Raw genomic sequence first — 15,944 nt, forward strand, 5'->3', positions numbered from 1 at the left:
GATAACCAGTGACAGGATTAGAGGGAATGGCCTCAAGTTGTGCCAGGGGAGGGTCAGGTTGGAAATTAGGAGGCATTTCTTCTCAGAAAGAGCAGTCAGGCGTTGGGATGAGTTGCCCAGAGAGGCGTTAGCATCACCGTCCTTGGGGGTGTTAAAGGAAAGGTTGGACCTGGTGCTGAGGGACATGGGTGGTAGGGGGATGGTTGGACCAGATGATCTTGGAGGGCTTTTCCAACCCTAATGATTCTATTTGCATCACTTTCCCCTTCATATATATATATTTTTCCCCTGGGAGGATCAGAACTGCATTGTTAGCAAAGCCTTGGGTTTCTATAACACCATTATATATTTTTTTAATATCCACTTGAGTTTATGTGTACCCATATTGTATTCATACGGCAGTTGTGTGTGCTTATATTGTATTCATGAGGTATTTGTGCCCTTTACCCAACACTTCATGTGCTCTTTGGATGACCCTGCTTGGGCAGCCAACCCATCTGACAAAACACGTTCATTTGGGATCTTGTTCCTTGAGCAATCATGCTTAATTTAGGATGCAATAAAATACAGAACTACTTCAAATCAGTCCTTTAAAATACCCTTGTGCTGAATTTATTCTGTGATGGCATTGCTACTAGCCTGTCGGGGAGCATTTTGGAGTCCCTTGGGGGTGCCTTATACACCTCCGGGAGCTGAGCCGGGGGCAAGGAGCCAGGACCCGCACCGACACCCCCGGGAGGGGGACACCCAGAGCGGGGACACCCCCGGCTCCGCGGCCGTGCCGCCCTCCCGCCGGTGCGGCGGAGGCGGCGGGGAGGCCGAGCCTGCGGTGAGTGACAGCGGCGGGGCTTCCTGCGGCTGAGCGGCGGCCGTGCCGGAGCCTTTGTGTGCGGGAGGGCAGGGGGAGCCCCGCGGCCCCGGAGGAAAAAGAAGAGGAGGAGGAGGAGGAGGAGGAGGCTGCGCAGCGGATACCGGCGGGGGAGCCCCTTCCTTCGGGAGGGCAGGAGAAAGCCGCCGCTGTGCCGGCCCCGCAAGCCAGGTATTTACCCGCTGTCCTCCAGCCTCAGGCTCCGGCGACCTCCCCGCTGCCTCCCCAGGCCCAGCAGCCTCCCAGAGGCCCTTCGAGGCCCTTCCCTGGCCGGGGGAAGGCTCCGCGGGGTCCTGCTGTGGGCCCCGGCCCTGCCCGGGGGATGCCCCGAGGCCGGTGTCGCCTCAGCCCCTGTCCCCCCGTGTCGCCTCTGCTGGGTTGCCCCGGCTTGAGAAGCCGCGGGGAGAGGGCGAGGTGCGAGGTCTACCTGAGGCCGAAATCCTCCCGGGACACAAATGTGGGTTTCTGGGGGGGGAGGGGGGGGGCTGCAGGGGAACAAATACGAGGCTTTAAGCCGCCGTTTGGTAAGTGGTTTTAGAGCTCACGGCCTTGAATGATTAACGGCACCGTTATTTCCAAGGGTTGGCGAGCGTCCGGGAGTTAAAATGCTCTTTTTGTAGTTACCGGTGTGTTGGCTTTACAAAGATGACACAGTTCAGCATTTCCGGAACATTAAAATGTTTTCAATTGTTAGCTTGTGAATAGGCAACAGGCAGTGCTAGAATATCCTTGCTGATCTGCGTTACTCTGACAAAGGATTTGAGAATTGTCTTTTCTCTCTTTCTTGCACCATTTTCTTATCCTAGGTCTGTTTACTGTTTACAAGCCTGAAGATGGCTGCTGCTTCTTCCTGCAATGTGGAAGAAGACGAGAGCTTGAAGGGATGCGAACTCTATGTTCAGAAGCACAACATTCAACAGATTTTAAAAGAATGCATTGTAAATCTTTGCATAGCAAAACCAGATCGACCCATGAAGTTCCTCAGAGAACACTTTGAAAAATTAGAAAAGGTCAGTGGTTTTCAGGTGACTTATAATTTTCAGGTTTTGAACTGAAAATATTGTTTAAAGAGTTTCATATATTTTGGTACATTTTTCCTTTTAAATCTTAATTAGCAAGCGACTCTTAAAAAGAGAAATTTTAAGAAAACCCCTCAACCCTGTGTTTGCTGATGTCTACCAAAATATTGGATAGTACATAAAATGATGCATAATACCAAGATTATAATTTCTTGTCAGGCAGAACTTGTTAGAATGACTCAAAAACCGAGAACCGTGGCTTGTGTTACGATACATGGCATGCTGAACTTTGATCTATAGGAAGAACTTGCCTACAAGAGTGAAAAGTGCTGCTGTTCCCTCTTCATTCTGGTGTCGGGTGATGTGGTTTTTCCTTGCCCCTGAAACCGAACAAGATCAGGAACCAGCAAGTTCTTAAAACAGTTAAAGTTCATTACTTCATTTTATTATTCGTTCTGGTCTGTATTCCATATCCCATATCTCTGTGTTCAAGAGCAGTGCAGAGGGGCAAACATACTTTAGAACGTTCTCAGGCAGATCCTTACTGAAATGTAGTGGTGTCTTTCACAGGAAGAGCATGTTCTGTGAACACAGCTTTTCTCTGGGGATGGGATTGCTCCAGAAATAATGGGAGGAGAGGGCTGCAAACTCTTAGGTACACAAGTCCTCAGTCTATCAGAAACTTTCTTCATATACTTAATTTTAAGAGGACAATTGATTATTACTATTTTTGTAAGGACAGAGCAAGAACAATTACTAGTGAATAAAACATAGTGCTGATATATTACTGGTGATACAACCATTATATACATTTCTCATTGTTTCTCAGCTTTTCAGGTAAATTTTTGTATGGATGGGTATATTCCAGATTTGTGTAGTTTTAAAAAATGCGTTTTACTCTACTGGAAACCTAATAAGAATGCTGGGAACATCAGGAAGGGATAGGAAGTACAAAATATTTTGTGTTGTATTGCTCATTATTTAAGAAAAAAAAAAAGTTTTTTTTTTTGTTCTGCATATGCTAAACTTCTGAGAGACAAGACCCCATTTCAAGAGAATTAAATCCGTTGAATTTCCTTTACTGTGTTATGAATTGTTTTCTATTTTAATGTATTCTGTTCTGAACTTCCTGCCTAGAAGGATAAGTACCACTTATGCAAAATATGTTAAAATTTGCTGTAGTATTTTAGAATATTCTCCATAACTATTGGGATTACTTGAGTTGTTTTTCTGCAGGAGATTTGCTTTACTGATCTTAACACATTGCAGGCAAATGTAGAGAGGTTGTCAGTTCCTACCCTTGAGAAATTATGCTCTTTTTTGTAATCTCCTATTATTTCCCAAAGAACATCAGACACTAGAATTCTGTACTAGGATATTGATTATGTTATTGCATATCACAAGAGATGATTGAGAAACAGCCAGCTCAAGACATCAAATTCAATGATTGTCATGTTTAGTATGGAAGCAAGCAATCTTGCTGCTGACTCCTGTAGGAGTAGCCTGTGAGCTAAGCCTTCTGAGTCTAAAGCCTTTGGGATGCTTCTGGAGGTTTCCAGCAGTGTAATTCTTCTTCCCACAGCAGTTTGACTTCCTTGCTCAACCATCTCTTGAGGACTTTCTTGAGATGAATTGCATTGTGAAGGATTTTCTGCTGAAGGATAACATTTTGATTTGGTTGGTTGCATAATATTGTGGAAGGAAGTCTGTGGTCAGGAAGAGTAGCTATCCCTTCCTGAGTTGTAAATTCAAAGGGTCTTCTGCAGTATTGTTCTTCTTTCTACACAGAGTTGGTCTAAGGGAGCCATGGATTCTAAGTGTCTGGTGTTAGATATGAGCAAGCTTAATTATGTTTCTAGCGTCATCCAGTTCATCCAGCGTTCCTGTGCAGCAATGACAAGCAAAGCCCTTTTTTAGCGAGAAAACGATGAAAACAATGAGTTTGCATAGGTTAGTTGTAGAATCAAGGCCTAATTATGTAAATGTGGGGAATATCCACATTTTGACTGATTTGGTAGAGAAATTATTTGAATAAGTTTTATCCTTTTTTTTTTCTTTTTTTTTTTTTGAAGATATCTGTCGTATGTAGTTACTCTGAGGAGTCTTAATTGAATTGTGAATTTAGCAATTGTTGATTACAGATTTTTTGGATGGGAATGAGCTGTACATAATATGGAATATTTGCTATTAGCTCAGTGTACTTTTATTTTGCTCCTGTGTAGGGAGAGGAGTGAAAATCTTCGAGTTTAAGCATAATTTTCTAAAACAAAGTAATATTTCTTTCCACTACAGTGTGGTATTCTGGGGTTATTTTCCAGTCATGTTAAAATAGACAGTCTAATTAAAATAGACAATATGTTCCACTGAAGAGAGCAGCATAATACCAGTATATCTGTCAGAAACTCATGTGGGCAGTGTAGAGATGAAGTGTGGGATATTTTCCCAGTAATTAAAAATGGAGCTCATGGAAAGTGTGTAGAGCTTGATTCACATCAGTGTACTGGAGCTACCTCAGAGGTGAGTACAAAACAAAAAAGTTCGTTTCATTTTGCTAGTTTTTACGACATCTCATAAAATAAAGTCAGAAAAGCAAAATTTATTATCATATGCAAGATCAGACTGGATCATAAATGCTTTTAACTATTCTTCTTCTAATGACATCAGTTAGGTCCATTGCCTTCAGCCTGCATCCATACTGCTAGATGGAGAAGTGCCAGGGACTAACCCCTGACCCCAAGACACTGGCCCCAAATATCATTCTTCGGTCTAACACGTCTAAGAGCAGGTTTGTTTTGGCAGGAGTCGGTCAGAGCAGTTCAGAACAGAGCCAGGGAATGAGCTAATGGTTAAGAGGTACAGACTGTCTTGGGCTAGCATTCAGGCCCACGGTTGGGCCACTTTTGTATTTCACAGTGTAGACACAGCCTGAGAGAGCTGTAAAGTGAGAACATGAGTAAATACTTTAAGAATAAAGTGTTAAAGATTAAAGTTTGATGTTTGATTCTGCAGACATCATTTTCAATTGGAGAAATGCCAAGGTTAGAAAGAAATTTGTTACCATTTAAGTTTGCAGATTATTGTATCAAGTACAATACTTTTAAAGAAGTATAACTTTGAAAATAATTGTAGAAAAATTTTAATAGATATTTTTCTGTTCACTTAATACAGTCAGGACCTGCTTGCTTTAAGATGAAAGTAACGCTGGGAGTCAGCCTAAGTTTCTGTGTTCTGGAATTGTAGTTCTCAAGTCATTTTTTATATGCTGTGACCCACAAACTTCAAAATGACATCTGCTCTGATCATGTTAACAGTTACTTTGTACAAATCTTTAACATTCCATTGAACACAAGAGTTGAAAATGGTTTAGATACTTGAGATTTAAAAAATTATGTAATGTTTTCTTTTGAATAATTTGTTGTAAATTTTCCTATGGCTGTATAGAACTTCTTGTTGGTGGGTGAAGTGAGGAAAACCTTCCCTTAGTGATATTAATTGGCTTTTTTTGGAGTGGGGGAATAGATGTTAGCTAAGAAATTTTGGTGTTATTTTAACAGCTGTAATTACGTCCTGTTCACTTGAGAACTAAACAAGGCATATCAGGAAAAAAAAACAGCAGGGAACCTATCTTTTATCTCTACTTCTTACATTATATAAAAAGAATTAATTACTAAGAAATTGCAGGCAGAGACTTCTATTTGCAGCTATACTTGAGATGGCAAAACTTTCCTTAGTGTCCGACTGGTTAGTGCCATGATTATATGATCAAAGGTGGAGTTGTCTTGCCAGGCTAAGCTAGCCTTTCAACAGAAAAAAGTTACACTAAGAAGTAGAACTAGTGAAGAAAATGGCACAAAAGAGGGGGAGACAGGAGGAACCTGCTGTGTATGTTCAGGTATTGGTAATAGGTATATATGACCAAGTATTTTGATGAAGCCATTTTGCATGCACTGTATTCTAGTGCAATGGCTTTGCCAGAATAGCAAGTAACTGCTGATACCTGCTAGATCTGAGTGCCCTCTTGGTGCCTTCTGCTGCCCTGTGCACATACAAGAAGAGAAGTACCGCGTTGCATGTGGTACTTAATGCCATGGGTTGCTGTGATTTGGTAGTGGTTTTATGGACCCAGACACATGCTGCGTGTCTTAAGGTACCATCCAAAAAAGAGAGTTTGGGAGAACCCTGGCCCCTACCTCTATAATTAAATGGAGCAAAATGAGGTTGTTTGGGTAGCTCCACCTTGTGGTATTAGACAATATTGTACACAGACAGGTTGAGTAGAAAAATTAAGTCAAAGTTTGTGAAGGGTTTGCCATAAACTAGGTCTCTAAACTACAAATGTATTCACAGTTAGTAAAGTACAGTTTTTAACATATAGTAAAGAGCTTCAGGACCAAAGGTATTTGAACATCAAGCTTTTATTTTGCAACAGCAGTCTCGCCCAGTATTTACATTTTTTTCAGAACTTACACCAGAACCTGACCAAAACAGTGAATTTAATTCTTGTAGGTGATTATGCTAAGTATAACTCATTCCTTTAAGATAAGCTGGGGAGAGGTTGTGGGTTGGAAGGAAAATCCTGCAGAATTAAAACTATCTAAAATATGCATTAACTAAGCAGTGTGATAAAGATTAATAGGAAAAATATTTCAGTACCTTTTAAAGCTTGCAAAGCAGTTGGGTGGTGTCTGCTCTGGTCAGAAATGTTGCTAAAGCATGTGTGAACATACCTGAGTTATCCGAGCTGCTGATAGCAAAGAAACGGTGGGAACACTGGGTGCTGTATAACTGCAGTTCTGAGGAGGCTGGGGCAGCCTGTGCTACTGCCACTTTTCTGATAGCAGTACCTAAGAGAGCTAGATTAAAATCAGCTCAGGTCGTTCTGTGTGTGCTGAAGTCAGACGTCTGGGACTGCTGTAGTCAACCACAAGAATTCTTAGGAGAGGCGACTGTTTCAGTCTTGGAACAGGTACAAGAAAAAAACGCCCATTTAGCAAACTTTGCGAAACACAGGAGATTTAGGGAAAAGTGGAGGGTGAAGAGGGTGAAAGCAGAAGTTCCCTATTTCTTCATCAGGACAGGCTCTAGTCCATTGAAACTGATGTCCAGCAGTTTTTAGAAACAGAAAACCCCAAACATGCATGGAAAAAATGTGCTTTCAGATGCATTGGATTTGCACATCACATTGTCACAGGAAGATGTTGAGGCCAAAATCATGGTCCCAATAGATTAAATTCTTGAAAGGAGGGAACATCCATTGTTAGCTGCTAAACTCAGGGGCTTTGATAAAGCATCCTTTTTAGAAACTCCTGAAATTACTGATTGTTACATGCTAGAAGGATCACTATGCTTGAAGTGTTCTTTATGCTCTTTCCCTAAACCACTGCTATAGGTAGGATATAAGGCCAGGTGGGATTGTGATTTGAGTCAATGAAACAAGTGTTACATTAGACAGCTGATTGTTTATTTAGAAAAAGTATTGGCAATATCTTTTGTTTGCAGATTCAAAAAATCTCTCTGATGGAGTTTAAACTAATTTCTAAGTAAAGCTGCATAAAAGAATGTTTATTGGGGAAAACATTTAACATGTTAAGAGCTTAAGCATCAGGAAGAGAATATGCAGTGACTTAAAGCAAGTCTTAGCCCCTTTTCCATATAAAAAAAAAAAAAAAAAAAAAAGGACAAAAAACCCCCCACAAAACTATGTGCTCACATTATTACTTTGAGTTCAGGCAGTCTTTGCATACAGCCAGATTGCAACTGTTGAGGTGCAGCTCACTATCATGAAGATTTATAGCACAAGATCACATCTTTTTGTGCTGCTAATTCATCTTGTCTTGCTTCTACATCTCGGGAGGATGCCAGTAGTTTGATTTATACTGAGGTAACTGCTTTTTGCCCTTAGAAAGCTTTCTTTAAAAAAAAGCAAAAATGATAACGGAGACTCAGGAGACTAGCGTAACTCAGGAAGAAATTATAATGCTTTATGAATGTTATCATTTTTAGGAAGAATCAAAGTACAGTCAGTACAGGGGTAATCTATTCTGTTGATGAAGTTTTGAGTGCTTATAGTGCAAATATTCAGTGCCTTATCTTTATTTAGATTATTGACTGTAATTGAAAACACCTGTTTCATTTTTAGTTCCACAGTAAGGGGAAGCTTGGACTAAATATAACGGGTTTTACTACTGTCGGTAGATGTTATAAGAAATACTCCCATTTATATAAAAATAACACCGCTTATCCTATCAGTGATGCCATAGTGTAAGATAGATGTGGTTTCTGGATTTGAAGTATCCTGGCACAAGTTAGTGTTGTTGCTGTCTCCTGAGGATGCTGCACAGGTACTGTGTTAACTCTTTCATGGCCACTGCTCAGGCACTCTCATCACTGCCTGTAGATAATTACACCACTACACATCCTGTTCCATCCTCTCTCTATAGGACTGGATTTAGCTTCCACACCAAAGTAAGGCTCTTGCCTTTAACAGAGAAAGCCAACTCTTCCTCTCTTGATGCTCATGGACCCTTACAGCTAGGAGCAGGGACATCCCTTCAAGCACACCTCTGACTGCAGCATGTTGGAGGCTCTCAGCCAGTTTAGTCAGCTCTGTCAGATGCACAGCCCTTAAGCTGATTTAGGGGCCCTCAAGCCCTGTTTCACTAATCAAGTTCCAAAAAAGAGTTTACCCACTTTGAAATACTGCTCTTACTGGAATTGGTGCTTGTAGAGCTGGCTGAACGTCCAGCCCAGTGTCTGTCTGTAGTCCAGCAAATCCTTCACTATGTTGGTTTGAGTTTGAGGGGCCTGTCGGACTACATTGCAACTCACTTCATGCAAGGTCACACGTAAGATTATGGGATGGGTAGTTTTGAGAATGTGCTCCTGAAATTTGTCCTAATTCTCTTGCTGTGTGGTTTACAATAGTGCATTGGGCAAGGTGCTCTGAGAACTGTTGAGCTTTTCAGTGAAGGCTGATTGTCTAGCCAAGGCTAGGCAGTAGCTTTTCTTGAAGGCAATAAACTATATTATTTCCTTGTATTGTCTCCCTGTTGTAGAAGATAACTTTAGGAAAAGAGTTAAGCTTTGACAGTTTTCCCACAGCAATTATTTTAAACTGCGGGGCAAGCCAAATAGAACTGATAGCAAGGAAAAAGACTGTAAAAATGATTAAAAACCAAAACACACTTCCAATATGAAGATAATTTTTGGATTTGCTTGTGTTTTTAAGTTATGTAGATGCTGCAGTCCACTGCACTCTAATAGTTCATTGTTAATATTCTCCTAACTGCATAAAAAGATGCCTTCTTCTTTTAAAATATTTTTAATGCTGCATGAATTCATTTTAATTAGGCACGTAGAATGAGGTTTGGGAACGTCCAAGTGAACAGCAGTAGGACAGAGTGGAGAACAGCAGTTTTCACAGCAGAGTTAGGATAATTTGAAGCTTGGCTCTGTTCCAATTAAGAAAAGCACGTTAGGTTTTGAAATGCGGGAAAACTACTGTTTTTCTTCATGCTGTGCCTGTCTGCGAGTCTGTGCTTACTGCCTGGCAGCCTGGGTTGGAGCAGTACCCTGACAGCTTTGTAGGCTGGAGCTGGGGAGGTTCTGTGCCTCCCAGGGAGCTCAGCTTGCCAGCTCCACATCACCCATAAGCAAGACGCTGGGGAGCGGAGAAAGTGAGCTCTGGGAAACCCAACATCAAAATATGTCCATAGATGTTTTGGTTTTGATTTACTGGCAAGTCGTGAAGAGTAAATCGAGTGGGATTTTATGGAGGAGAAGAAAATGTGGCAATGTTTTAGCGATGATTTCTACTCTGGAATAACCTAGGGAACATGCGATTTTGAATAACCGTCCCTGCTTTCAGCAGCACATTTGATCTGAGGGTGTCAGAATGCTTCTAAACGTTAAGTAGGCCTACACAATAGAAGTATTTTGAGGAGCAACATGACATGCTAGTATTTATGATTCCCTCTGTCGAAAACTTAATTTACTAACTTTCTTTGTCCATGCTCTTGTGGTGCATTTCTGCCTTGTTCATATAATAAGTCTCGTTGAGTTTGGTGGCGTTTCAGAATAAGTGTCTGCTGTGTTAGAAGGCTAGAATGAAAAATAAATAAGCAGCTTTGGCATTACATACCCAGTGATTAAAAACTGTAAAGTGATCTATGCATTCTGGTTGTTGCTGAAAAATACACCATAATATTTTTTCATTTTAGTTTAAATTACTTTTATCCAGTAGAAGTAGAGCTTTCTGTGGGCATGTTTTTTTTTATATCAGGCATGCATGCATGCATTGTAATTTGGCTTTTAAAAATCAGAAGTGTTGGCTACATTTCATTTTGATTATAAAAGCCTTTAAGTATCAGAAATATGGTCTGTGTTTTGTAAGATAACCTTTCTTTCTTATGTATGCTTTCTTTCTTACATACAATAAGAAGGGAAGAGGTGGTGATGGGTTGAGATACTGCAAGATGCCAAAGGGGAGGACAAGAAGTGTTAGCATGTTGCAGGAGGTAAAAGGGCGCCAGTAAAAAGGATTCAGGAAGGTGAGCGATGCAGGCAGAGCTGCAGAAGAGTAGGTGGATTTTTGGCAGGAGACTTTTGTCTAGATTGGAAATTAGGAATGAACTAAGATGCAGAGAGGCCACACAAGCTGCAGTGGTAGTAATCAAAGTGGTAGATAAGTATGAAATGGATAAAGACATTAGTAGGAGGGGTGGAGGTTAAAGGGATTTCTTAGTGATGCTGTAGAAGAAAGCATTTAACATCCAGAAGGCAGTGGAACAATGGTTAGGATTGTGTGAAAGGTCTCGCATTACAAGCCTGAATGATCTTAAAAGATAGTAGAGTTGTCTACTGTGACAAAGAAAAGACTGGGAAAGACATTAAGACCTCCCAAATTTCTCTCACTTTCAGTGATGGAATCAGTCGTTCCTGTGCTTCCAATGGAGTGGTTTGCTATAAATCATTGTGTCAGTCTCCAGAAATGATAGTGTTTCCTCTGGGTCAGTTCCAGTGCAAAGAGAGATTAGTTGCTTGCATATGAACTGGGCTGTGCATTTGCTGTGGATAAAACAAAAGCAGATTCCAGGTCTGTCAGTCAGAAAACTTTGAGCGTGCTTGAGGGGGGAAAAAAAAAGACAGAAAATATTTCATTTAGAGTCTGCTTTGTGTTGTTCCTTTTGAACGCAATGAATAAGTTGTAGGAAGCATAGCGGAGGTAGTGAGCAGTGATACCTAACGGCTGACTTGCTTTTAAAAGTCTTCCTGGAATGTTGTGTAAAGCTATACAACGATATGGAGCCTCATCAGGTGCTATCCTTCCTTGAACTTAAACATTGTGTTTCCAGACAGTGACAAAGCCTGAAAGGAGAGACTGGGAGAGGAACTACTGAAAGCGAATTTCTATTTGGAAATGCTCCAGCTAAGAGAGAAGAAAGCTGCTGGGTCAGGAAGTGTGTGCGCTCCTCAGCAGTAGTCTGAAAGGAAGGGTAAAGCTAAAAACTTGCTTAGCATTGTGGTTGCTTCACTTACAGTGTTTAAACTCATTAAAAACCTCTAAAAACATTAATCAGGAAAGGCAATGACCCTGTGCACTGATGACAGCATGCTAAATTCCTGTGTTTTATACATTAGTCTCCTGCAGCACCATTGTCTTAGCCAGAGGTGAATGTCCAAAAGATAAATGGGCCACTACAGATGTATTTGTTGGTTCTGTTTTCTTTAAATTTGTTGCAAAGATGGTATGTTTCCTTACCTTTCCAATTTATGGCTTGGTTAGCACTGAAGTCAGCTATGGGACTCCAGTTCTAAAATCCATCACCCCAACAAATCACAGGGAAGGTGTTTGTTCAGAGCTGCAGCTAAGTTTTTAATCAGTTGCAACATGCTTTTCACAGAAGTAGAATTAGATCAGGTGTATATGAAACAGGGCATTACTGTCACACAGCAGTGATGGTTTGTAGATTTGGGGTGTGTTAATATATCGCATACTGGACTGTAGCAGTGACTCAGGAGGCTTCAGTCAGCTGTGCACACGCGGCCCACGCTGCCATTTAATGCTCCCTGAATTATATATGGTACCCACTGGGGCTGGTAGGTACAGCACAGGGCTTGTCCTTCTGGACTGGGAGCAGAAGGCCAGGCAAGGTCACCCAAAACGCCACTGGATGTAGAGATATTGATAGCTGCATTAGACCCCATGTTTTGGAGAGCCGCGTCTTACCTTGCTGCACAGGTCAGAAGCAACTCACTGAAGCCAGTACCTCATTTTAAGGTGGGCATAATTGGGAAATATGATTGCTCTGCCATTGTGAATTATCTGTGCCATTTGAATAGCAAGTGAGATAGCCTGTTGTCATGACAACAAAAGATGGTGAGGTGTTTACTTGAAAGTGAGTTCTGCACAAGCATCCACATCAAGCCGTGTCTGAAGATTCCTGTTTGAAGAACTGCTCTTCAGAGGGTCCATTCCTCCTTTAAAGTACTTGCTGTATTTGTGCGCTTTTACTCCAGGATATATGGAAGACAGCTTTGTGAAAGCTTAACCCAGGATAGATACAGTCTGTGCTTTTATTTTCAAAAGGCACTCTTTAGTTCAGTAATGGAAATCTTACCTAGACTACAAATAGCGGCATATGGAAAAGCCAGCCAGTCAACTATCTGCTGTTTATATAAAAGGAGTTTGTAGCGAAGAGACTTCCTTTTAAAATGAATCATATGGTAACGCACTTTTATAATCCTTTAATATCTTTTTGGCTTTAAAAGGTACTTGGGTTTAAAAGCATGCTTTATGATATTAATTTTATCTCACTGAGCTTGCTTTCTTGTATAAATCCGTGCTGTGGCAGAGGAGATATTATTTCTTAATTCCTTAGAAGTGTCTTTTATACATGTGTACTGGAAAAGAGGTGTATTTTTGATATTCAGATGGGGTAAACTATTGCTTTTCTCTGTGAGTGCATGTACCATGTATAAAAAGAGCTGTGAAAGTGCTGCATACAATTAAATAGTTACCTGACTGCCTTCTTGTTGTAATTACCTTTTAGTATAATTTCAGCTGCTTACTGTTCAGAAGGGTCTTCATTACCTTTCAGTTAAGCTTATGAAGAAGGTGCATTTGATTTTGTTCACTTAGTGTAAAAAGAGAACATTACATTGTCAGAGATCCATGAGCTGAAATACCCACGAACATTATTTCAGATTCTTCAGTCATAAGTTTGGTTTTGATGACTAGGTGTCAACTATAATGAAAACACATAGCCCACATACTTTTATTTATAATGTTTGTATTTCTGCAAGTGTATAATTGTAATTAAGCTCGAGGTAGTCAGAGAGCAGTTGTATGTGGGGAAGAAGTTGATGAGAATGCTTAAATAGGACTTGCAGTTTTTACACAATAGGGAAATCTAGCTGAGTCATTTTTTACATATACAGAACTATTATTTGAAATTTGAATTGGAAAAGTTCCAGTAAGGCTTTAATACATCTGAAGTCAGCCTGTTTGTTTTGTTTGCTTATATCACCTAATTTGACTGTGCTATGACCCAGGAGTTGTAGTCTACTAATCCCAATTAAAAAAAAAAAAAAAAAAAAAAAAAGGTATTCAGATATCAGAAAGAACTTGTCAATTTCTGAGGCAGGTCAAGACCTTAAAAAGTCAAATCTTCAGTTAGCCCTCCAAATTTTATCTCTGTACTTGTCTCTTAAATATTTTAATAATCCTTTAGTCAAAGCAAGAATGTGTGACTTGTTACTTTGAACTATGCAACATGGGAAATACTGTTTTGTTATTTATTTCAGCTAGCAATAATACATTGCAGATCAGTGTGAAAGGCTCCTTAAGTTAATAACAGGGGCAATGTCAGCAATGGTGAAGAAAGAAATTGGAATAAGACCAGAAAAGACAAGTGGCATGACTGGATTTGTCAGACATTTGTAAACATCGGTGGCAAAACATATATTAATCATCTGTTTTTCTTGCAAGCTTTAAAATTGTGAACTTTTGCCAATTTTCTCTACCACTCTTTTAGTGTCATACCTGATGAGTTAACTCTAACTCATTTCCTGTGTCAGTAAGACCAACTGGCTATGTTGGTAATTGGCCACATGTCTAGCACTGCTACTCCCAGATCCTTCCTCCTCCACTGCCTCCATTTACTAGCTGTAATTGTTCAGTCTCATCGGAAATAAGTTGTATAAGACAGAGGCTGCATTCTGGTATCTCTATCAAAGGGAAGTTGATTTTATTGGGCGTGCAGGAGCCTCAGCATTGATAAGTTTTTGTTTTTCTTTTGTGTAGCCTTCAACTCTGCTAATATGAATTCTCTCAAAAATGCTAGAGTTGTTTAGTGAGTAGTCTGCTGATAGCCGACTGTGTATACATTGATCAGTATAACTCTATCTGAGTGCATCTTAATGCATGTGACAATAGAGTAGATGACAGCAACTAAATTACTGGAATGCTGCTGTCCAAGCCTCCTGACAACGTTTGTGTCTCCCTGCTGCACAAACTCTTCCGTTTCCTTTATGGGACAAGCTGAAGGCTGAATGCATGGTCCGTCCCGCTTCCATTCCCCTCTCCCCTCCCTGCCTTATCAAGGTCAAGAAGGCTAGAAGGAGCAAGCTGAGCAGGCACCGAAGAGGCAGCAGGAAGTTGAACAGGAGATGGGGCTCTGACACAAACTTCTAGGTGCAGTAGCCACACGTGTGTAGAACCAGCAGTTCTGTGCAATTGTAGCTTTTTCTTTTTTTTTTTTTTTATTTAACATAGAACTTGTAGATTTTATGCCTGAAAATATTACAATTACAGGTAATCTTGATTGTCTCAATTCTTTGGAAGTCAGATAATTCGGTGTATGAATTGACAGCATCTTGTAACCCTCACATCCTGTCTTGAAGATCTTGTGTACTGTTTCCTGCTCTTGTTACTATCTCTCCAGGGATTCCCCCTCATATTTAACTCTGTTCCATGAATGTGGAATTTGGAGAATAACCTCCCTATTGGCTAGCTGATGCTAAGCCAGCTATCATTTTTTTGTAGTCCCCTGAAGCCTACCTTGGATTTTTTTTTTCCCTTGGAAGTAATCCCATTGGTTGTAAATCTCTTACATGGCAGAAATTCTCTAGTAGGGAGCATCTTTGTTCTTTCTGGTGATAGTAAGCCTGCAAAGCAGAGAAAGATTAAGAAATATACGTAATATATCGACATGTGACTTCTGGTATGTTCTCTGTGCAAGAGACCAAGATATGGACAAGCCAACCAGGAAAATAGCAGCTGTGTTGTTGGAGAATAAGCAAAAGATGTTTGTTTTTTTCTTTCTCATCAGGAGTAGCTGCAATGAAATGTCTGCAGCTTATAATAGGTTGGTTTCTGTTATGTGTGCAAGAGTTGGACAGGTCAAGTATTGATGATAGCCATGTATGTACTGCAGTTAGTGTCAGTCCTTCCTGCTGCTCATGTTAAATTTTTCGTTTTCTTTGACCAGTACATGCATTTAAATTGACAAATGTCTAAATGTAGAACTGAAGTGGTTGCTGAGAATTGTAGAAGAAGAGCATATCAAGTCTTACATACGTAAGAGCTGTTTCATTTGTCTCTTTTTGCCTTGCAGGAAGAATGCAAACAAATACTGGCTCGGCAGAAATCCAGTTCCCAGTCTGATTCTCATGACGATGAGATTTCCCCTCCTCCTCCCAACCCAGTGGTAAAAGCCCGACGTAGGAGAGGAGGGGTCAGTGCGGAAGTCTACACGGAGGAAGATGCTGTTTCTTATGTTAGAAAGGTAACCTGTTGCCATCTGTCTGACTTGAAGATTTACAGGGCAATCAAGTGAATCACATTTTGCTAATAATTTATAGTGCTTGGAATCATGGGTCAGCCTGTAGGGTGGTGTCCTCATGTCAGCATATCCACGGCTCGACCGTCTTCTCAGCTCATTTGCTGCTGCCTTGACTAACTACTCTCCCCATTAATTTTGCTACACTATTCTGTCTTCTTTCCCTTTTTGAGGTGTGCTGTTAATCTGTTTCCCTCTTTAATGGAGTGGGTAATT

The 15,944-nt window shown here is 40.6% G+C and overlaps 1 protein-coding gene across 2 annotated transcripts in view; it reads left to right on the forward strand.

Moving 5' to 3' along the window:
• The first annotated feature begins 845 nt into the window (after positions 1-845).
• PRKAR1B (protein kinase cAMP-dependent type I regulatory subunit beta) overlaps positions 846-15,944 on the forward strand; it is a 100,145-nt gene continuing 85,046 nt past the window's right edge. The window contains exons 1-3 of one of the 2 annotated variants that reach the window (XM_035339778.1): positions 846-1,033; positions 1,673-1,878; positions 15,504-15,674. In XM_035339778.1, the coding sequence (XP_035195669.1) occupies positions 1,702-1,878; positions 15,504-15,674 (348 nt within the window). In that variant the 5' untranslated portion in view covers positions 846-1,033; positions 1,673-1,701. Of the gene's footprint in view, positions 1,040-1,672; positions 1,879-15,503; positions 15,675-15,944 lie in introns of both variants that reach the window. The other variant, XM_035339777.1, reaches the window with a different exon arrangement.

The sequence above is a fragment of the Oxyura jamaicensis genome, chromosome 14 (genome assembly GCF_011077185.1).
Source record: "Oxyura jamaicensis isolate SHBP4307 breed ruddy duck chromosome 14, BPBGC_Ojam_1.0, whole genome shotgun sequence".
Lineage (NCBI taxonomy): Eukaryota > Metazoa > Chordata > Aves > Anseriformes > Anatidae > Oxyura > Oxyura jamaicensis.